A 25,144-nucleotide genomic window follows, 5' to 3' on the forward strand; every position below is an offset into this window, starting at 1 on the left:
GATTAGTTTACTAGATGACGTAGTAAAAAAATTCGGAAGGAGAAGAGCAAATGTCGTAAAAGTATTTTCCAACTTCCTTATGCTTCTAATGAAAATGTAAACGACGCGTTGTAAACATTTATGTCAGTTATATATATGCTGAAAATTTTATCGAAATCAGTCGATGCGGAAACAAGCGACAGCCATCGAAAGGTGTAGATTTTATACCGAAAATCGTGTAAGCCGTGATTTTCGCCATTTTTAACCGTTTACAGCTCGTAGCAATGTTATCTGATTTCGATGAAATTTTTAGCGTGTACAAAACTCATATAAATGTTTAAAATGTATCATTTAAATCTCCATTGCAAGGCCAGGTAAAAGGGTTGAAAAATATCTTTACTTTGTTCTTTGCCACTTTTTTATACGTCATCCAGTAAACTAATCCTTTTAAGTTCTAAAAGAAACGCAATTCGTTTGACCCAATTTTAAAAAAATTATCCACTTACAAAGGTTGTTGTGACAGTTATGGAAGTCACTATACATATACGTATGTAACTTTATAATGTTAAATGTTTTTGAAATACGAATATTTTATTTATAAATGAATGGTATATTAACTATCTTTTCTTCTATATTTCAACATTTCGGCAATTTTTTAACTTCTCTCTTGAAATATTGTTAAGATCTTGACGCAAAGTATTCTCTTACTGCTTTGAAGTCCTTCATTGTATTAAATTTCTTACCTTTTATAGTATCTTATAGTGATCGAAAGAAATGAAAATGTGAATAAGAAATAAAGCGAATGACGCAATAATTTCTAATTATACTATTTATATATTTTATCTACATAACGTTATGTACGCTGTGCAGTTGGAGATCGTGTGATTTTTATTTTTGTATCGATGCTGCTTTTATTCGGAATCTTTCTATTTTGTCCCAGAAATCCAAAGTACAAAATAATATTACTTCAAAAAATTACCAATATTATATTTTCTACGTTTATCGTTTTATAAATTATCTGATTTCTTATATGAAATTTGCATTAATTCGCGATTGTTATGTAAACTGTTAAAACTCTTGATAAGTCAAGTGTAGTAGATACATGGTCGAATAAGTAGAATAAGAATTCGCACGCGATCGAACTAGTAGAATAGGTGCGGATACGATCAGGCGAGTAGAACAGAGCTTTGTATAACAGACGTGAAGGACAGGTTGAGCATATGATTAGATTGCTTGAACATATCCCACGCAAGATTAGAATAGTAGAACAAGTTACGTGTGTAATCAACCGGGTAGGAAAGATTATGTATATTATCGATTCATTAGATGGGATAATATGTATGTAAAACTAACCTCCTAAACAAATTCGTTAATATGTGTTTATAATAAACAAATTAAGTATATTCGTCGTGTACATATGTGGTATAAACGAAAGAAAAATGGAGTATTGAACTATTATCGATGAAGTAGAATAGGCCACTGAGTAGTCAGACAGAACAACAAAAATTCGTATCACAGTAGCGATGCATAGTAGTAAAAATGAATTATTTTAAGCAACTCTGTATTTACACATCTGCGATATTAAAATGTTTTCACGACAAAAAAAATTAACAAAAAGGGTATGTCAAGGCAAATAATTTTAAAACTTTAAATTTTACGAACGTTAATTATTTTCCACGAGACTAAAATGATAAAGAATCAGAATTCTTTTACGTTTCTATTCCATCAACCTTAAAAACTATTCTTAACTTAAAAAGGCGATTAATCATTATCAACCTTTAATCCAAAATAAAAATAAGGAAACGAAGGTATGAAATTTATGAACGTTCCAACCCAATGTTTTCGCAAAAGTTTTATCTGGGATCAAGAAAAACGGTAATCGATGTGCGGTCTCAAGGATTGGCCCCGCGATACGAAGACGGACCGTCTATTTTCCCTGGAGGTGAATTTAATTACCTTTAAAATCAGCGGACATCGCTGGCAAATGGGTCCGCGAACCGAGCTCACTTTATTCCGAAGTGCCATTAAGCACCGGTATCCTAACGACAGCATCGTAATTAGAGGAGCCGACCTCTGACCATTCCGCATGTTCTTTTTTCGTCTCTACATTTGCTTTTTTTCTCACCTTCCGCACGGCCCTTCTTGACTTACTGTTTCGTCCTATTCTTTTTCGACGAGTCGCAACAAAATCGTCGCGTGTCTCAAAACAAAGGAGCAACAACACAGACGTTGCCACACGAGATTGACGAGTCTCTCCTTTTACCTTTTCGCCTTTTGTTTCGAATAGTTTAGCACGTATCCTTTGGCATTGGTTTGCGGTTCATTCATAAAAATACCGGGAATTCACATCGCGAGAGAATTTTTGATAAATAGTTGGGTCTTTGTGAAATTCATGAATCAACCACCCAGTTTGCCTCTTCCAGGATTAATTAAAATACGGTTTTACGGATTTAATACATTTTGATCATTGCAAAAGAATGTTGGAATTGTTGGAAATAAAGTCGTTTGCTGATTATTGCTGGTAATTTTCTGGTCTACTTTTATAACCCTCAAACTTTTTAATTATTATTTTTCATACCAACGACAAGTTGTCTGTTCTTTTACAAATACTATAATTTTTTTGAGAATCGTATATTGTAATTGCTTATAGTTAATTAATGTAACTCCTTTCAGAATTACGTATTGCAATTACTTATAGCTGCTGTGACTTTTCGAAAATTCTACTAATGTTTTGTGGCGGCACTCGACCACGGAAATTTCCAACGGCTTCACGGCACAAAGCGCTATACCTTTAAAGCGCAAGGTCGACAGGCCCAATGTACCATCGATATCCCTACGATTCTTAATTCTCTTTTGAGAATTCGGTTAATCGTTACTGTTATTAATCGTCGTTAAGCGTCAACCGTTGTTAATCGTTAATTGTTGTTAATTGATAGAATCTAATAAATGTTATTGGTTGTTGAACATATTCGAGTGTACCTTCAGTACCTATCACGACCTATCCACCTCAGTTTTAACGATTTAACGATTTTTATTAATTAAAACGATTAAATCGAAGATTAAATTATCATCTATGAAATATCACTGAAATTCAACATTGATCCGTTGTTCATTTTAATACGTATTAAGCTATTTTATAATAAAGTAATTGACAAAACGATGGAAGTAGCTCTCCCGATAATTATATTGTCCAGCATTCCACTGGCGAAGCTCGAGACTCGAATGATACCTTCATTTTTCGCCGTTGACTGAATAATATAAGCGTAATCTGCTTGAAACACAAAACACGTTTCTTGGGTATCTAATTTTCTCTACTTTGTAACAGGTCGCGGAATAACTAGTACTCGTCGCAGCTACTTTAATTTGTCCTCCCTCTTCCTTTTTTCTTTCTTTTTCCTGACTAGACAATGACGACGTGGCACGAAAGGAAGCAAAACGGGACAAGCTTGTAAAAAAGTCCGTTAGATGAGTGGTTTCCACGTGATCGCGATTAAATATTTGATATCACAACAGTAATTTAATATTTCATTTGTCACGTGTCGGAAAAATATATTTCCTTTCGTTCAATTGTGACGTTGATCTTTGTTATTTTTTTATCAATTCATAAACGTTTATTCAATTGCTACCTCTTTCGTTGGTCTCGTTCGTTGCGCTATGTCTATTTTATCCATTTCGATTTATTCGGTGATAAATCCGTTTTATACCTGAAACATATAGCAACGAATAAAAGTAGCACAGTTGAAATTCAATGAAGTGCACTTTATTTTCATGTTTCACGTTATTCGTTCTCGTAATTTGGCATTTCTCGAAAATATTTCAAAGATCACTAAATCAACTACGATTCACATGATTTTTAAAACAGCCAAATACACATTGTCGGCACTATCTAATTTTCAGAGATCGATATCTAATCTCAAAGAAAGATACCGTCCTCAAACAGTATCAAAGAGAATTCCCTCGAAATACAGACATCAAATTGAAGATATCAAAAACATTTTCTGCAAGACGAATTCAAAAAAGCAACGCCATTTCTCTGTTACGTTCCACGCTGTTCGACTATGCTCGCGGGAAGACGCGTCTGCGATGTGACTCGTCAACAGTCATAAATTCTCGTCTCGATTAGTAGATACCACGAATCAGCCAATTCCCTATCTCAATTACGATGATAGAGATATTTATACAGAATCTGACACAGGGTTTTGAAGTTTAAATATAACTGTATATTTCACAAAGAACACCTTCAAAGACTGAATGTGCGGATGAACGTTAAGTGTACGCGGAATAGTATGATTTTACTGCGTGTCTTGTGCGGAAAGCTGAGTGCAAGTGAAGTATCGGTGATACATGTGGAAAAGATGAAAACTTGAGATGGACGTACCTAGAACATGGAACAAGCTGATTCACCAATTACAATTTTCGGTGAGGAAGTAAGGGCAACGGTCATTGCTGCTAATTAGTTGGAAAAACTGATAGGAAAAATGAGAACTGATCACCCTCAAACTGAAATCTCGCGTGTCTCAAAGTTTAACTGTTGCCGTTAATAAAATTAAGGAGTGCCTCGACTTAAACAATGCATCGTAAAAACAAAGAACTCGACGGCAAACATTAAACCTTATGGCGGGCAGATGGAATCAGTGATGATAAAGATTAATTTTCGACGCGGCAGTAACGGTTACTTGGGGATTATTACTGCCTCGGAGAATATGTTAAGAAAAGTGTAGGCAGAGAAAAGAACTGGGAGAAGGTATATGGCATCTTTAGAAAGTTAGAAACGGCTATTCTCGAAAGGTTGTTGTGGATGAAGAAATGGACGAATGTATAACGATTGAGTCGCGGTACGGAACACACGTCATTCCTTCGCTTCATTCCAACTAGAAGAGACGTCTTTGATCCTCAATGACGAGGAAAGCAACTCTAAAGAAAGAAAGCATGAAAAAACAAGGAAAATGCACAGGGCTTGGTATATCTGGTATTCCACCGTGGAATTAATGGGATTAGTTAAAAAGTATGTTTCTTGTCCCCATCTTTCACATCTCTTCAATAAGATCTTCTGAGTCGTAGAAAATCAGTCTTTCGTTGGGAAGTAGCGTCAGATTAAACACATCTGACGACTCAGCGTAACTATAGCCGACTGTTCCCTGTCGGTTTCGCCAGAAAGAAACTGAAACGAACGACGAGAAACCGGATTGTATCGCGTCGTCTCGCGAATTTGTTTGAAAACGACGGATTATCCACATTCTCCATCTTCAAACGACCCCGTGACTGTCCCCCGCGAGGTTCCAACTCGCGAACACACTCGCAGTTTTCGCGTGAAAAATGGGTCGAGCGACAGGGATCGAGCAAAGAGAAATAAATTGTACGCTATCCCTCGTGGGAAACCTTGCTTGAAATCTCGAATGAAAGAATTCCGCGCGATGAGGATGAGGAGGAGATCGGTCTAAGATGGTGATTCACCGGTAGACAAGTTGAAAAGGATTTTGTACGGCACGTGATAAAAATAAAAATCAAAGGTAATGAGGGAGTTCAGAGTAAACGAAATTATACGTTGGTTATAATTACAGTACGCAAAATAATTTAAATAACAAAACCTAGACAGAAATTTGTTTTACGTACTAAATATCGTAACAAGTACTATGCTTTGAATGTTTCCAAAATATCAGATTATTACGCTGGACAAATACTAGGTTATTTCTAATATTATCTAATTAAAACTGGCATCATGGGCACTGTATAGACTGTATAGAACTGTAATATGGGTCTATATTTGGCTAGATAAATCGCTTATTGAAAAATTTCAAATTTCAAACGCTTCATATCGTATAAAAGAGAAAAGAACGTACAGAATATTCGTCGGATTTCAAAAACGGAATCCTTGATCCGACAATGAACAGTCAGAGTTAATAAAAGCGACGAGGGAAGCGTATTTCGAATTTACCGCATGGTGCGCCTTTTTTAACAGGCCACCGCTGCGCAAAGAGGAATCACGTGTTTCGAAAATGAATCTTGCCGCGCGCGACTGACCGGACTTTCGGGAGGCAACATCAAAGGGAAATTGGGCTAACCTGCATTTCTAAAAGAGCGTATCCTTTCATCTTTGCCGTAAAATCTCATTTAGGCTGATACATATATCATTTCTCACGACTCGATGTTAATCGTGGTCCGCTTCACTTTCGTTGCACGTCGATACGAAACCTAGTATTTTCATAATGGCGGAGTGCAACCTCCGCGAGCAATCGAAAAATATATCATAAATATACCATATCAAAAGATTCCTTTCTCTTTCTTCACGAGTACCTAAATACCCTAGGAAAAATTTATTTCCTTTTTGGGCATTTATCGACAATTAGTTTTGGTCAGTCGATGTGATTAAATAGCTTTCTGAAAAAAATGCCTCTACGTTTAGAGTAAATATATTACACATATATACGTGTAAGCGTGTATTTTTCAGTAAAATAGTTGGATTATTTTATGAAATTTTTGTTCATTTTACAAACATGAAACGAATGAAGTCATTTAAGAGTCATTGTAGTTTCTAATGCAAGTGTAGGTAATAGTTAAAAAAAAAATTAGGGCTAAAACTTCCGATACGATTTACACTTTGGTTTTACAAGAACATGTGAGAGAAACTGTGCAGATGCTAGAATATGTTATATAGAAAATGCGTTCGAATGGAAATTGTTAAAAAATAGAAACTGTTTCATAAATTCTGCCCTTTCATCTTTTTACGGGAAATTTGAAAATACAGAAAATTCGAAAGTCACGATCTTAGTTTACGTTTTGTCGCATTTAATGGAGAAAGCTTGTTATAGAAATTGGAGTAAAGGATTGATCCAAACTGGAGGGCAAACTGGAAGAAATTTTGACTTTGGTCTTTGGGTTTTTATATTTTACTTCCTACAAAAATTGCATGTATTTTATATCCTTTTTGTATTATTTAACGCTTTCATTAGATCCTTTTACCATACTTTGACATTTTTTAAAGTATCTGTGTCTTTTATGTTGTTATTAATCTTGTGTATTTAATTTAATTCAACGAATAACGAGCTTCGTGAATCATTTTATATTTTCCGCGCAAAAGTCTTTCTCTTCAGTCTCATCTCGCATCATCACGCATCTCGCAATTTATTCGATCCACTTTTCCTATGTCGAAATACAAGATTTCAGTTAATTAAGAGGTCGACGTACTAATTTCCAAGATATCTAAATAAATATAATTCAGTCGTGGAAGCTTTTATCCTTTTAACGACGATAGTCCTGGTTTTTGATGGGGAAAAAACGATCCGTTGCGTTCAGTTCCGGAATTGATTAACAAAAAGTTTTCATGGTAGAACAGGAATTGGACGAAATTAAAACTCAAAAGTCAATTACAAGTTATCATTGCACGGCGAGCAATCTCCAAGAAAAGTCCAAGGATTCGTTTAGTTTGACGTCGAAACAATCCCACCACTCGTCGAGCACGATCTGAGCGCGTATTTTAATTGGAAACGGAATTATTTACGAAACGATTCTCTTTTTCCTTCTCATCTACACGAAATATTCCTCGCGTAACGTTGAATGCGATTTGTTTCTTTTGTTTAACGAGAAGCTAACAGAACACGATACAAAATCCGAGTAAAAAGAAGGATTAACCTAAACGATACCCTTTACAGCGAGATATGACACTATAATCAGCGCAGATTTAACACGCTAAGAAATTTATCCCTGCTTGTTTTATAATTTGATAATTAATTGAATTCGACACGTTGCTGAAAACGGAGGAAAACAGAAATTCAGGCCACGTGAATTTTAACAAATTACGGAGATGGATTAATTAGATAAAAGTTTTTAATTAATCGTTTGATCCTTATTGATTTTGCATTAACGAGCTTTTTAAGCTCACAAGTAAAATAGTTTGGCCTGTGAATTAATTGCAGTAACTAATGGAAACTTGTTTAAAACAAAAGTTTGGTCAATTCATTGTTGGTATCGTTTTAATACATAAGCGGCGAGTTTCTAGTAAAATCTGTATACATGTTGGTAATTTCTAATTTACGAATTAATAATAGAACAGTTAATAGTTTTCCTGCAAAAGATGAAATGGAAGGACAGAAGTATGGTATCAAGATTTAGATGTAACGAAACCAGAGCAAGGGAACACTGGAAAGAGGAGGGAGAAAGAGGATGCAGATTATGCAAAAAAGGAGAGGAGGACTTGAAACACATATTAGAGGAATGTGAGATAGCAGGAGGAGCAAGGAACAGGGTAGAAACATTAAATGAGACTGGAGAAGGACTGGCAGAATTGAAAGCGATAATAGAGAAGAGAAAAGTAGCAGAAGAGTAACAGGAAGGGAGCACAGCAAGGAAATAAAAGCCAAAGACTGAAAGAGCACTTAGTTATAAGTGTTAGTTATAAGTTAGTACATAGAGATAGATCAAGTAAAGTGCAATAGTTAAGTATAAGCAGTTGTATATAGTTATAGAAGAGCTGGTGTAAGGGATATATAAGTGATGTAATGGAATTATATAAGAGATGTAAACCGAAAGTCGTTCAAAGCCGAAAAGTATGGACTAAGTATAAATAAATAAATAAAAATAAATAATAGTTTTCCTGCAAGCTCTGCAACGTAGCCAAACATAGGGATGAAGGAATATTTAAAAAACAAAATAAAGAAAAGAAAACACTAAAACATTTTAAATTAATTCAACATTATATTTAAATAAGAATGCATCTAGACTAATTCCTCAGTATAATTAAGCAAAAATCCAAGCGTAAATAAGTAAAAATCCAATCCTAATTTGTAGATTTCCTCAGGATAACTAGAAAACTTTCCTCATCCGAAAAGAAATCCGATCAAAATTATTTTTCGTTCCAATCGACGCAGGTCGATAGTTTCTTCGTCGCGAGTTTCAAACTAACAGAGAAACCTTTTAGACGGAGCTGGAACTAGATGATTCCCGGGCAAACTGGTCCGTACAACTCACGCTGAAACTTTCGAGACTTTTGTAAGTGCATTAACTCGAAGGCTGCGAGCCAGGATTCACGCGTACGTACAAGTCAACCCTCAGCCCTTTTCATACACCGTGTTTGATACGTATGTACAGTACACTGTCGCTCATAAATATGTGGACATTTTGGTCGATTTTTATTAACAGCGTCTAATAATTACTAAGAATATATAAATAAACGGCAGACTAATGATTTAAAAGCAATATTTAATGTCTTCTCGTGCTATAGATCGTATATTAAAATTAAATACATCATCTGTCAACGTACGAAACAGTTATAAATATTGTCGTCAAGATTAATCATGATAGTCTGAATCAACTTGAGAGAACCATTTTCTGTCTTATTTATAGCTTGACAAGCAGATGAACTGAATGTAATAAACTCTATAAATCTAAATTTTAAAAAACCGCTCCACAATACTTGACACTTATAGATGCCAATCTTTTTATTGCATATTAACTTTCAATTAAAATCAAATTTTATCGCATCCTGATATTCTATTAGATCGTCCGAAAAGTTTCTTTCGTTTTATAAGAAAATAATGAATCCACAACATTTTTCGTTTTATATTATTTTGTCGAATTACGTATGATTAGTTTTGTTCTATCAAAATCAAGATCACAACATTCGACAGATTAGATTTTATGTAAAGATGCATCGTTGTAAAAGACGGGTCTGTAAAAGAAAGACACTTTTCGGACAACTTAATATGATAATTTTGATAAAGGATAAAATTCTAGAATTTTAAATTTTTGCATTGTAAAGTAACAACTAATTCTACGATATTAAGTTCTTCTATTTGTAATTTTTGTAATTATTTATATCCTGTTAAAAATAAGTATATATAGTATAAATGAGTATAAATAAAAACATATGTGCCCATATATTTTTGAGTATTAATGCACAGAGACACGAGTATACCCGTATAAGGATGCACAAAGAGGTTCTAGGCGAACTAGGAATATAATAAATTCCCAGCAGCTATACTCAGGCACCGAGTAGGCAAATATGGGCCATCTTGGATGTATAATCCAACGTAAATTGCTACCTAGCATCTCACGTTGCGTTTTACCGCCGTGCCGAAGCTTTTCGTCATTTCCGACGTCTACGTTACAACCACGTGCTTATTTCTGCGACGCCGTGATAGAGTGTCATTTTGAACGAAAATCAAGCTCGCAATGTGGAAATTTGTGAATACGAATTGGTCGATTGTGTGACTTTCAAGTGCCAAGGGTAAGTTAAGACGTCCGAATAAGGGGAGTTTGTGTATTCAGAGTTTGAGGTTTGAAGACGTTGAGGAGATGTTAAAGCTAGAAAATTCCAGGAGTTTGAAAAAAAGATATTCTCTATTTGGAGAAAATATTTTCAGAAATTAGTGTTTTTCTATGCAGAATGTTTTAAGAGACTTGTTCGTCCAATCCGTATACTTTGTCAAATCTTTTATACTATTTTTATGATATCTTTAATCTTTTATGATATTTTCAGATCTGTTTATTAAAGGAAGTAAAATTTATAATAAGAGAAACGAAAGAGTGAATGTTTTATGGAAAAGAAATTATTTTTCAAAAAATAGCGCTAATAGTTCTAGGTAAATTTTTTTGAAAAATTTCGATTGTTTTTTTAAATTAAAATCAATTTTTCAATCAAAATTTTTAAATTAAAATTATATACTATCAAAAGGCGAAAATATAAATCTTATATTTCATACATAATTTCTTAATCTTCGCGAAACTATATTTCATTTAGAAAAATGCAGAAGGTTTAAAAGAATCGAGTATGAGGAGCAGTAGTTTCATACGCTGGGGTGCGCGAGAACCGTGTCAAATCAATTTCGTTCGCCACATCAGACACGCTCGATTTACCAGAAATATGTAGTCTGCACCGAAGATGAATTTAATCGTGTGAAGTGTAACTGCGAAACTCGCCGAATTATCACAAAGTCGAATGCTTCTCCCCATCGATATTAACACGTGTCTCACGGAGCACGAACCAAATTCCTTCGTAATTACATGTCCTGGAAATAATTTCCTTGCCACAGAACAAGTATACGATCCCTAGAAACTAAAACCTCTGGGAATGTAATATACATTTTCGTTGACAAAATCGTCAAATATGTGTACGAAAAATTAAACAAAATTCTGTTGATACCAAATGTTAAATAACATTCTTATTTCTTGGTAATATTAAATCTGGTCGTACTTATTTTACACAATACACAAAAGATAATAGGATTATATTAAATACTAAAACCAAATATTTAGAAACAACTTATGTTTTAATATTATATATTGGAACGTAACATCTACTTCGGATCATGTAAACCCAAAGAGAACAATAGAGTGGGAAAACTAAAAAAAAAGAGAGAAAAAGCTAGATGTACGTTGCTGAAGAATGTGAGGTGCACATTTAAATATTTTTAAATAGCCGGTGTAATTACCGAATTTGCAGATAAGTAACGTTTAAAAAAGTCGGGAGCCACAATATTTACGGAGTTTAATCGTCATTGTAACCATATACAATTTACAATAGGTGTTTCGTACATTTTGGCGATGCTTTAAAGTATACCAATTAATATTATGTCGAGTGCAACAATATCGAAACTTCAAGCAGGAGTGTTAGTTATTACCAACATTTAATCAGTGCGGTTGTCCGATTATGACATTTTTAAACCTATTTATCTGTAAATTCGGCAACTATTACTTAAAAATATCTGTACGTGCATCTCATATTTTTTAGTGAAACACATACATCCTGCTTTTCTATTTTTTCAGTTTTACGTAATGGGGTAACATTTCTAAAATGGGGTAAACATTTCTAAAATATTTGTTCAATCCTTTTCGACTCTATAATAAAAAAATTGGGCACATCCCCTTCTTGAATTTAGCGATCTAGATACATGAACTTTTTTTACAATTTGTATCTGCCGCCATTTCGTTTTTTTCAGTATTCTACATAGCGTACAAGACTACTCTGACGGACGCGAATCGATTGAGAGCTATTAAGTCAAAATCGATTAAGTTAGGGGCACAAACAAACATACATACATACGTACATTAAGGCCAAACACGATACCTTTCTCCCAGCGTAGTCTAACAAAAATATCTGCATTACCCCATTTACAACTCCTCGAACCATTAAACCAGAATCCTTTTCAATAAATAAAATTTCCGATAAAATAGTCTTCGTCAATCTTTAGTCTTTCGCCTATCCAATCTCAAACAGGAAAAAAGGTTTCGTCGGCGAAAATCGGCCAAAAGCGACAGTAGAATTGCACGAGGGGTAAAAGAGAAAGGGGGAGGGCCGGCACTCGAAACTCGTACGAACACACAAACCAGGCAGTCGCGGATAAATCGTCTGGTGGAAGAACGCGAATTATACAACGGCTTTCTACAGCTGCGTGAACCAGGCTGTTCTGTATTTGATTGCAGGGCTTGTTTGCGAGGATTACGTTCCGCGAGCCGTTGTTCGTCGGCGGCCCCGGAAATACAACCGGCCTCGAGCGACTTCCGGTGAGGACCGGATTTAAGGGTTGCGTCCGGCATCTGGAAGCCAATGAACACCGCTATCGTTTCCCCCTCGCGCCGCAGGGAGACGCGGCGAATGGTTTCGACGTTGGTGAGTACAACTTACTAATTAAACGGACCTTCTATTACACTTTCTTCGAGTAACAACCTGTTCTTTCATACGCACCTGCTCTTCGAATCTGTAAATATTCGTGTCCGAGATTAGCTTCGCGGCGAATATTTTTCGGATGTTTTCGAGCAGCCAGCTAGAAATGTTTCGCGCTCGATTTTAAGAAGAGAAACAAAATTTATTTTATTATGTCGCTATCATATAATATGTTTGATATTGTAGTAAGTTTGAGTTTTTAAATTGAATATCGCTCGATGCCTATAGTAATTGAATGTGAAAAACAAATTTTAAAATCAAGGTTTTCGTTGAAGCGAATATTCTTTTTTAACTGGACCTACTATCGATCATCTATTTATTTAACGTAACTCTTTGACTGCAAAAGTTTCAATTGCTTTAGCTAATGAACGATTGTATAATGTAGCAGAGATGCTCTAGAATTTTCTCAGGCCTTTCAAAAAGCTGAAACGATTAAAAAATATGGATTTAAACCAAATTTGTCTACAACAGATTTACAATTTAGTCTAATTTATTCCATTCACTGTACAAGTTTCCAATATTTAACTTAATATTAGCTAATATTAGTTAGTTAACTTTAATTTTGGTGATTTTATTTAAATATTATTAATATGATACAATAGAAACATCTATTAGTATCCCAGAATTTCTTCAGCTTTTTTGAAAGTATAAGAAAATTAACAAATTAGCTTTGGACCAAATTTGTGTAGTATCTTGGACGAAAGGTCTAAGAGATATCGGGCAAACTACAAACAATTTCGCGAGAAAACCTAAGTGCCGGCAGGCGCATCGTCGGTGTATCGTCGGCCTTTCAATCAGATAGTTACGCGGAAAATGCCTGCGTGATCCTGGCCACGAGCGGTTGCGGAACACGTGCGTGGTGGGACTAAGAGAAAAGACAAAGGGATGCTAAGGGAGAAAGACGAATTAACAGTCAGTATGAATCAAGAAGCCAGAGAGTGGGAATTGCATTGTCCGCAATTCGCGTGAGAGAGAGCGTTGGAACCGTGGTAACGAGAGTTGCAAATTAACTATTTAGTTGTCTTAATTATAGTGCGTTATTGTATTTAGTTCGCGTTAAACAATCATCCTGTTTAACCAACACCTGTTTAATCCATTTTAAATAAACTAATTGTAGTAAGTTCCTACATTTGTTTAAAGTCTGTTTATCTCTAAAGTCTCTTTCACTGTAAAAAAGAACATAAAATCGTCACTAAAACGTAATACTAAACTTCTCCGAGTATCTGCTCCCTGAAGGATCAATTTTTCACAGTCCAATCCTTCCACACGCGCGTATACGACTTCTAACACGCAAAGCAGTCGATCAGAACGAAGTGTCGATTAAAGTTGCTGCGTTTTCTTATCTGAAACCACGGAGGTCGAGACCATTCTATCGACTGTCAAATCTCCATTGGACCTGTTCGAAGGAAATACGTGTAATCTCTTGAAGCGTGTCTCTCGAAAGATAGCTTTTAACAGCGATTCTGGATTTCTGTACGAACGATATACGTACTATCGCTTCGTCGTACACGTCTCTATTCTCGGACAGAATACAGAAAGCATCAAAGGATCAAATTCCCTGAGAATCGGTACATTTTTTGGTGCTCGACTGTCCACTAGTTGAGGTCCTTCGTGAATTCTAAAACATGCGGCTTCACCGAAAAACGGATCAAAGAGAGGTTTCCTTGGATGATATCAAAGCAAATCGTTTGGACGTCTCCATTCGTTTCGCGAGTACTTGCTGGTAAAATATTTCCTTGTACCTTCGGGAAAGGGAGCCATTTTGACCTTTTGTTTTCGTACATTTTGAGAGCATCAGTTGGGAATTGCTGCCTCGTAGGTGGTTTTATACTGGAAATTTCTATCATAACGACCTTTCTCCTTGCTTTCCTTTTGGAAGAATTTACGTTTTGGTTGATACGTATGAAATGTAGCTTTTTTCAAAAGTAAAACTTGAAATTAAATTTTGTAAAATTTGTATCAGCTAAAGGAAGAATTACCGAAATCGTTGAAGAATTGTTATGGTTTCTTTTAGATTAATTTATACTTTAAAAATCGAAGGATAACTAGTTTAATTGAAACGATTCATCAAAATGCTCAACATAAATTTTAGGATCAATTCTGTTGATATAAAAGAACAAAAATTTCTTTTTACATTTCCAAACAATATTCCATATATGTTCTCCGTTTCTCAGAAGAAAATTCATATCTATAGTTCGATGTTTTTTATAAAATCTTACATCGTTAATATTATCTATTGATTGCTTTCTTTTTGAGAAATAGATCAGGAAAATTGTTCGATCAATTTAATACATAGAATAAAATATACGATCTGATATCGATAAATCCAAGCGAAATAACGATATAAATGCTACAATGTGAAACTACTTTAACGGATTAACTTGTGGTGATTCGTAATTCCAAGCGAACAATAATCGCGACGATAAAACAATGCGGCCCATAATTAGGCGTACTGAAGCTACATTTTGTTTGGCTGTAGGAAGCCGCACGATATCGGCTGCTCGAATTAGCTCCTATGTCGGCGAACATACAACAGGTGTCACATGAATTTAGTTAGAAAATCCTCCAACGTTCCCTGTATACGATCTCCCGATTTGCCAGGAAATATCTTCTTCCCGTTGTTCCAGTTTTTCCTCTGTACTTAATGAAATATCGGTACTAATTGAATTTCAAAAACTACGAAATATATTTTGATAAATCATAATTTATTCTCAAAAAGGAAATATGACGATATTCGAGTTCCAGCAATCTATTGATTAACCACGCTTAATTAATTCTAATCCGATACGAGTAATCTGGAATAGCGAAACTCAGTGTAATCTCGAGCCTAACTGACTTAACGTTAACGGATGAATGTGACAAATGACGAATTCTGAAGTAATCAAATTTCACAGTCTCGAAATTAACTAAATCCCCTAACATATTGAATTATAGTATTGAATTCTATATTGAATTGTATATTGAATTTGTAGATAAAAATCCAATACTTGGTATCGAGTTCTTCCATTCTGGAATTAACTGTATCAATATTCGATATCTCTAATCCTATATACATATATTGTACATAACTATACGTTGCCGAAATGATTTTGTTATTTTCCATGCGAATATCCAAAATCACTATAATCCTCCATTATCGTACTTTACACATTTTTCTCTTCTCACGAATTATAGATTAACGTAAAACGAACATCGTACTTTCGATTTCGAGGAGGCTAAAAAATACAAGGTTGCCCGGTAACGCGAGAATCACCGAACGTACGAACGACCAAATTCTTTCGTCCTTTTATAGCCATTAGATAACGCAACACCAGCGACCGTTACGTCGGCTGAGAATTCGTTAAACGAAATTCTGCACGGTATCTCCCGTGTGCATTTACGGTGTCGGCTAATTAGTTAATGATCAAAGCCAAGACAAGAGAGCGGGCGATGACGTCATGTTGTGAATCGAGGGCTAGCGTTAATTATCAAGTGTTAATCAATTATCCCTGTGATCGTTTCGCGTAGTATCGAGATATCTTCGACAACGAATGGCTTGTCATCATGCCACCGTTTTTATTACATGTGAAATTAACCTACGCTACGAGGGTCCATCATCACGGGAGAGTAATTAGGTGATAATTATATTACGCTCGTCAAAGATAGCGACTCCTTGCTTAATTTGATTTTCGTTACATAGTAAAATTTGTTTATTTCACTTTGTACGTAGTTGATATAATTTAGTTAGAATATTTAGTATATTCAGTAAACAAATTTTGCAGCAAAAGTAATTTTCTAGCGAATTAGTAAATAAATAAATTTGGTATAATATCTATCGATGTGGTATATAATATTTTGTAGAATTTAATTATAACGTTATTGATAAACGAGTCATTTGAAACGATTCTATCCTTTATTATCGTCATCCCTAAGTTACAGATTTTTACGGAAGGGTCAAATTTATCATTGGTCGAAAAATTGCTACGAATCGTCTGTTAATCAGTATGTAATAAGAACGTGACGAAAATAACGTTACTGCAAATAGACCAAATATATATACACTTATAACATTTAGGGAATGTATATTTTAAAATGAATCAAATTGGATAATGAAAGAAGATTAATCAAGACAGGAGTTTCTTCTTTTAGCTGTTAACTTTATTTCGACTCTATTTCTAGAGAAACGGGGTTGCTTAATCTTTCAACAGTTCAATACGATTATAGATAGTTGGGTTATATCCTATTGAGTATGTCTTAAAATATACTGTATGAAAAGACAATTTGAATCGTAATCAATTTTTCATAGCGTTTATCGTTGCTTCAAATTCGCACAGAGATTCAAAATCCCTTGCATCGTGCTACGCTTTCCCAACCTCTCAATACAACATTAAACCTTGAATAAGAATTACAACGTAGTATTAATAAAATCATTATAACGTAATAAAGCTATTACATATCAAAATTCAGATACGAATTTAAAAATATTCATTGTTTTCTATGCAAATTTAAATCCAAGATCATAGTATGAATACGATACAGAATTCCTCAAACAAGAAATTTCACAAAAACGAAGGTAAAACGATCTTCACAAACGACATTTCAATTAAACTAGACAAAACGAGTTCTCGGAAGGAAGTTTATAAAAATTTCAAAGAGACTCGTCGCCAAAGGAATGATAAAATTGTAAAATACAAGAAGCGTAATACAGACTCGTGAAAGGAGCGTTCGATAAAGCAAAAGTTTTCGTGGAATAAACTCGTTTCGAGAGCAGTTAGTCGAATTACCCTTTTCGTCCGATATATGTATGAGCGAAATATAATTCGAACAGCGAAATGGCGGTAGTAAAAGAAAAGTAGAGGAAACGTGACTGGTGCGAATTATGCTATAATGGATGAGTTAGACGATTTTTAGCAGGAACCTGTTCGAAGACGAAGAATCGTGATTGTTCGAACCAGGGCAATAGAAATCGCGCAAATCGAAGTTTCTCAATTTACCAGACGCTATTCGCCATACTATTTTTTTCTTTTCTTTCTCGACGTGTTCCTTTTTCTCGCGTTTATCCTCGAGGAAACGAAATTTCCTTTGCATTAGTAAGTATAGACGAATGAAGTGGACTTGAGGAGTTCGGAGCGTAGACGCGATACGTTATCGATGGGAGTGGCTGAAACACGCGTGAAATTTTAAACAGATGGAAGCGGCAGAAATTTTGCTCCCCTGCTGTGCAACCGGCTTCGATTTATTCGCTCGAATAAAACACTTGAGAAACGGATCAGCGCGAGAAAACACGCTTTGTCTGTTGTGTTGTTTTGCGTCGTTTGTAATTCGAGAAGTGCTAATTGGTCGTAATTTGGAAAAAATTAAGTCGACGTAATATGTTGATGTGGAGTGCGTGCGAAAATAAAAATTACAATTAAAAAAATAAAAATTAGTGAAACGTACTAGACAAAATTTATCTTTTGAAGGAACTTCAGATATTTTTTAGTAACATCAGTAGATATTTTTAGTAACAAAAATCTAGGAATTTACAATTAGTAAACTGGGTAAATGTATAACAATTCTAATTTTTATAGATACTGGTAAAAAAGTGAAACTTGAATAAAAGTATGTTTTATTTCTTAGATACTGTGACATGTATTTTATCTTTTATATTTGATACATTTTTGTGTTTATACTCATTCATATCTAATCTTGCGTATATTTAAATTTAGTATAAATGTATAAATCCACAATTTAATAAATATTCATTAATTTATAATTAGATTAACGAAAACCTAATCATCTTTGAAGATCGCAATTCGTTGTAATTTTTTCCGATTTTAATACAGAAAGAATTTTCTGCATCTAATAAGTATAAATGAGAAAATAAAATTCAAAGAAGGTGATTCTTTAACAAAAGATTTTTCATCGTTGATACTTTGATAAAATGGAATCTGAAAAATTTGTGCAAAAGATAAATTAATATAGGCGAGATACTTATTCGGAGAATTTCGCCCCAATCGTCGCACCGTTGGATATTCATCTAGCAACTCGGCTCCGTTCCCTCGACAAAGGAACTTTCCTTCCACCTACAATTTTTCGAATGTATACCTTTTATTATTTCCATCCATATCGCGTCATTGATCTCGAAACACCAAGTTTGAGAAGATTCTTCGAACAATTTCTCTTTTCGCTTTTTCTTCTAGCATGCTTCGGGAAATTCCACGACTGTGAAAGTTCCGAGACGTTATTAAGTAAAGTTATACCAGAAAGATAAAAGATTCGCCAGGGAAAGAAGAATAACTCAAATCTTCCTAGATATCTGATTAGATGACTGAATGGGAAGAACTGCCGTGTCTATATGGTATCTACTTTGCATGAGAGATAATAAGAAAAGGGATAAATGACTGGAATGTAGGAAGAAAATAGGTATTTCATAATAAAACTCAGAAACTTTCTTGCAACCTGTCTCGATCTCGTGTTTTCCTAGATATGAATCTTTACTCTTTTCGTGTCGCTATTTATATACTGAAAATACATTTACAATTTAAATGCTAATGCTTCTAAGTCAGTTTATTCGTTAATAAAATACAATAAAATGAAGTAGATAATTTAAAACAACAAAATTTTATCTCCAATCAATTGTTTAATATATTTAAACTATAAGTGTACAATAAGAAATTTTTATAACAAAAATTATAAAAATAAATTGCATAAGAATGTACTCATACACACAGTTTATTAACAATCGCATATTAAAAATAAATAATCAAAGATATACTACCGCATAAGGAATTGGTGCGATATAGTCAGATACATGGTACATGGAGCTTATGTACCTTATCAAAGAGTAGTGAATTGACTTGAGTGTGAAGATACCACGGAGCACTTGAGGATAACCGGTCGTTATTCCATGTTAAAAATCACTTGCCAGAGCTTCACGGAAGCAGTGAGTAGTCACACTGGCACTTTTCACGAGGGTTCGAATCCATTTCTACGTCTTCGATTTTTACCGAACATCAAAGAGTCGAAGATGGTTCAACGACTTCAAAGTAACGTTATCAACTGCCTCTCAACATAGTGTCTGCCGTGGACGACGTCCTTCACCCTACGTTACCTAAAATGATCTGTCGAAAGTGGTTACTTGTCCCAAAATTGATTCTGACGACTATTACTTGACTACCGTGAGCTTTTTTTCTGGAAACGTATTCGTTTCAACTATTCCTGTGGGCGATAAAATCCTTCACAGAAAACAATGATAGGAAATGTACTGTTAGCTGTACGAATCTCCGAAACATTTCTAAGGAAGAAAAATACTTAAAGGAATAAAGATTACAACAATAAAAGAGTATACATAGAAGAAGGAAAAATTGCGATATTAAAAAAAGGGCAGTTATAAGATTTTGATACAACAAAATAGATCTTCGAAAAGAGATTGCGAGAAACAAACAGAAAACACAGTATGAAGATTCGAAAAAATAGAATCATAGGAAGGAACAAATATAGGATAGCTAAAAAAGAGGTACACTAATGAAGTAAATAAAGATCACCAAAAACAGAAGATTACCAAAACAAGAAAAGAATTCTCTACAAAAGACGTGAGAACGGTTTCAGGTACAGAGATATCGGAAACGATGTACAACATATAAGACCACGAAAAAGGAAGTATGTCTGAAAATACAATATAGAATTTACAGTATTCTAAAAGATATTATAGTAAACAAAGAAAGACCATTAAATCCTAGAATATTTGACCCTCCTAAAAAAACTCGAGAGTACTAGAAGTCTAGTTATGTTATATCTAACATTAATTTGATACAAAATTATACGCGAACTCTCCAAACATCAATACCATAGATTATAATATACCTACATATATACTTACTGACAGAAGTTAAGAGACATTACGATCGCTTGGAAATTACTATATACAAGGTAGTTGGTAACTAGTGGTACAAGCGGAAAGGGGGTGATTCTACGCGAAAAAATAAGTCGAAAATATAGAATAAAAATTTTTTTTAATTTTTTTTTTTTAATTTTTCCATCCAGACAGCGATCTACAGTGAGATCTGTTATAACGTTATAAATTCAAAGTCGATTTTCTCGAAAACAAAGCCTTAAACGAAAAATTTTTATTCTATATTTTTGTAATTTTATGCATTAACTCTCCTTTATTTGTAAATGATTGAGCTCCCAATGGACGTTTAACGTGATCTCATAAATGTTCAATTCGGTTGAAGTCAGAAGATTGACTTGATCGCTTAATCATATTAACATTTTGTTCCAGAAGAAACGTCTTAATTAATTCAGTGGGACGTTCCGGGTCACTATCGCGTCAAAATGACCACTGTGGTATTTTCTCGTTTCTCTGGCAACATGCGAGATAGTAGAATACTAATCGAATCCATCCATAGTTTCTATCATTTGTATTAGCGTATCAGAATCATTACGTGAGAAACAATCCCACGCTATTACGTTATCACTGTCAAATTTCACTGTTTGTTTTAGATATCTAACATTAAAATTGATTGCATCTTCATGTATGGACTATTACCTCTTTGTGATATTTTTAATTCCAAACAATGTATCTGAGAAGATAGAAAATATACAGTAATTTTCAAGCGATTATGTTTCTTGACTTTTGTTTTGTCAGTAAGTGTATATATATCGGAAGAAAAAAGAACATAGCACTAGAATGAAATCCACTACCGTTATCGATAGTCACGAGTAACCGTGCATTCGAACTTGAAACCAGCAACTTCGAACCAGCGAACTTGAGAGAGGAAACTCGTCACGGAAGTTGCTAGTTCCCGTTATTAAGCGGAATCGCGGAGACAAAAGGAGTTTTCAAGGGACGAGGAAAAAGTAATCCGGAGAAGCTGTTGGAGAATTTTCGATCGATCCCAATTTAACCAGGTTCACGTGGATGCTGCGTGTGTAACTGAATCAGGTGAACAACCGAACCGAAAGTGTCTTTCCAATGGCGTCTCCAACACGGCAAGCCTTACATTCGTTCATATTGATCGCCGTCTTAAGGAGGAACGAATCGAAGAAATAGCTATTCAACACAGGGAACGTTACTTTAAGACCAGAAACTTAACTTTAATTTCTAGGAAATCAAGTTATTTCGAAAGTAATCGTTTCCACGTCGTTGCGTCCGCTTCAACTTCTCGAATACCCGGAAACGAATCGAATATGTACCGACTTTTCTCAGAAAGCTTCGACCTTTTAACTTGCAGATTACACGGCGACTTCGAAATTTTTAGCTTTGAAAACGATCGTTCCTGTTGGATATCGTAATTTCGATATCGATTACGCTGGCCCTTTGGAACGCTTATACCTTCCACGGTTCCACTCTTTTGTTATCTTGTGTAGTTATTTCTTTGATCTCCATGTAGTCAAATCTGTTTTTAGGCGGAACTTTATTGAAACTTGGACGGAACTTGGAAGAATAATTTCAGGAAAATTTAATATATAAATATGATATGTAGAATAGGATCAGAGATTCAAAATATACGGATTATATAAAATACGTATAAAATATCTATTATTTAGAGGAGAAATTTAGAGGAGGCGCTATTTAGAGGAGAAAAGAGCAGCGAGGAGTCAAACCATTGTAGCTAGAGCGAGGTGTGGAACCGTGGAAAAGAGGAACAGGTGGACGGAACAGGAAAGAGTACGTTAAATCTGTGAAAGAAATATTAAGACGTTAGAATGTTTGGTAGAAGATTGCATAGAAGCAGAAGGAATAAAAACAAGTCTGGAAAAGATTCCAAGAGATAAAAGATTAGAGCAGGTGGTGGAATGGTTAAGAAATGATAAAAAGAATAAGAGAGGAAAAAGATAAGGGACGAAATGACGGAAGAAATACCAAAGATTAAAATGTGCAATAAGCAGACAGTTAGTACGACTGGCGAAAGTAATAGTTTCAGGATAGGAAGAACGTCCAGCGTAGACTCTTAGTATGTGGTATCTAGGTTAAGGATAGCATAAAAATAAAACATGGAAGGACGAGTGAGAAGATCGGATGAGAAAGTACGTGATTAGAAAAATTGCAACGAAGTCGAATTTCTTGGCCACGAAGGCAAAACGAAATAAACTATATTACTATTATTATTTTGTATGTATATAATTGTATTATGCGTTAATTGTATCGTAATTGTATTGTAATATTCGTAATATATATTTTCAATTTTGTACGTAATCAATATACATTGTATATATGTATACAGCTTTTACAAACAATAAATGATATTTGGTATGTTATAATTATGGTACAGTTAGAAGTTAGGCTCCATATGGAATGATTAAAGAGAAGTCTACTACAGATTGTATTTTTTAATCTTCAAAGAATTTTAGAGAATTTTATACGATCATCGTTTATAAGATTCGCCAAATTATTTTTACCTCAGTGTGAAATACTCTTAGAACTTCCCACAACTTATTCGCTGTCTACTTATTCATTGCTAAATTACGTCATGCGAATTTAGGAAACCGAAATGCAACAAACGCAACGCGATTGAAATCCTGCCACGAGCGCGCAGAACATCATCAATATTTCCTCCTTTCGTCGATCGAAAAATCGACAAGCGTAGCATCGATTTTTCAAGAGTCCTCGAGTTTAGTCTCGGCCGCAACCCGGCTCCCAGATAAAACAAAAAAAAAAAAGAAAAAGAAAAAAGAAGGGAAAAAAGACGAGAAAGAAAGCCCCTTTCATTCGTCTGAAATTTCCGATAGAGTCGACGAACGAGCGCGGCGGAAGATAATTTCGCAGACATCTCACCAGTTTCCGTTTCCTACCGTCGTCAGAATAGATAGAAAACGAGATAGAACGAGATCGAACGATCGGCAGAAAAGGATAGTAGCAAAGGAGTATTTTCGTCAAATATTTACACCGGCGATACTATCGACTCGTACACGCGAAAAGCCAAAAGATTGAACTGGCCGATATTTTCCGACCACGTAATATACAGACAGAGCCTCGCTATTCACGTCGATTTTATCGAAGATTTCTTGCGCTGCATACGCGATTCCGCAGTCGTATTCATCGTCGTTGACGTACTCGATCCATTGATCCGTTTGATTTATTGTCGTTGCAGAGGAGTGCACGGCGGACAGATGCAGCAAGGTGCCCTGTTCCCATGGCGGTAAGTGCCTGACTACTGGAGGCGACACAGCTGTATGTCTCTGCCCCCTCGGATACACCGGCGATCTTTGCGAGACCAGGGTGGATCTTCAGGTAAATTTCCGTACATACTGTACGAGAACTATAGGAAAAGAACATGATATGTCATATTTCTTATTTTCTACAGGCAATCAATTTCAAAACTCGGTATGTCGTCGATCGATATCACGTTATCACAATTGTCTTTTTATTTGATTTTGAAATTACACATGTGTCTCTTTCATCCTATTCTAAGATATTAAAATATCGTTTGTCTTAGTAATTATAACTGTAACTTCTAGGAAACATAATTCATTTCTCAAGTATTTTTAAAAGCTTGGCATTTTTTAATTTAACAGGTTGTTTCTATTATCAGTTATATTATATTAATATTCTTCTTTGTTCGTTTAATAGTAAAACGATATTGAAATCAGAAAACCGATAATAATGTACTTGTCACGTTTTTCAACTGCGGTCTTCGTATATGTATATTGATTTGCTGATTTTGAATTACATAGGTAAAAATGTATTCGATGGAAGAGTTCTCTAGCTATCTAAGTAAAAAATAATTAGAAGACGGCTACTATTATAAATCGCTCTGTTATACTAATCAAGCGAATTGGTATATATATATATAGGAATGATCATTCGTAGAAATGTAAGTTATGAAAAAATGTCAAGTATTTGAAATATATCCATTGATTTTATATTATATTAAGTATTGTTGAGATTGCTGCATAAAGATATGCGACTTTAGCAAACTTCATACGAAGTAATCAGTATTGAGATAAAACTCAAAATTGGTTTACAACAAATAAACACATTAAAATTCTACTTATAGAAAGGACTTAGATCAATAGTCACGTACAATGACACGAAAATTCTCAATCTAAAACGTTCGGACACATTCGATTATTGTGGACTATCATTTTTAATGTCAGAACGTCTCGGATACCGATAACAAAACTCAAATTTGTCGAAAGTATATTCCTAGAAAAACGTTAAAGTGTATTATTAGAGATACATCAGGACACAGAAAGATGATTAAATCCGACTTAACGTAACACGAATTTGAGGAAAAGAATGTTGTTATATAAGATTTTTACGTAGAATATAGAAAAGTTTATTTTGTACCTTATCCTACAGATTATTATTCAAAATGAATAAAATCATTTTCATTGCTCGCTTCAAGTACATATCTGTGCATGTACATATACAGGGTGGTTGGTAACTGGTGGTACAAGCGGAAAGGGGGTGATTCTACGCGAAAAAAGAAGTCGAAAATATAGAATAAATTTTTTCGTTTGAGGCTTTGTTTTCGAGAAAATCGACTTTGAATTTTCGCTCGGTACGCGTGCGGTACGTTATAACGGATCTCACTGTAGATC

General features: G+C 34.7%; 1 protein-coding gene across 3 annotated transcripts in view; it reads left to right on the plus strand.

Moving 5' to 3' along the window:
- LOC100750137 (pikachurin) overlaps positions 1-25,144 on the plus strand; it is a 269,452-nt gene that overhangs the window by 217,891 nt on the left and 26,417 nt on the right. For all 3 annotated transcript variants that reach the window (XM_012394376.3, XM_012394377.3, XM_012394375.3), the window contains exons 8-9: positions 12,397-12,583; positions 23,692-23,831. In XM_012394376.3, the coding sequence (XP_012249799.1) occupies positions 12,397-12,583; positions 23,692-23,831 (327 nt within the window). The remainder of the gene's footprint in view (positions 1-12,396; positions 12,584-23,691; positions 23,832-25,144) is intronic.

This window comes from Bombus impatiens, unplaced genomic scaffold, assembly GCF_000188095.3.
Source record: "Bombus impatiens unplaced genomic scaffold, BIMP_2.2 scf_0083, whole genome shotgun sequence".
NCBI classification, from domain to species: Eukaryota; Metazoa; Arthropoda; class Insecta; order Hymenoptera; family Apidae; genus Bombus; species Bombus impatiens.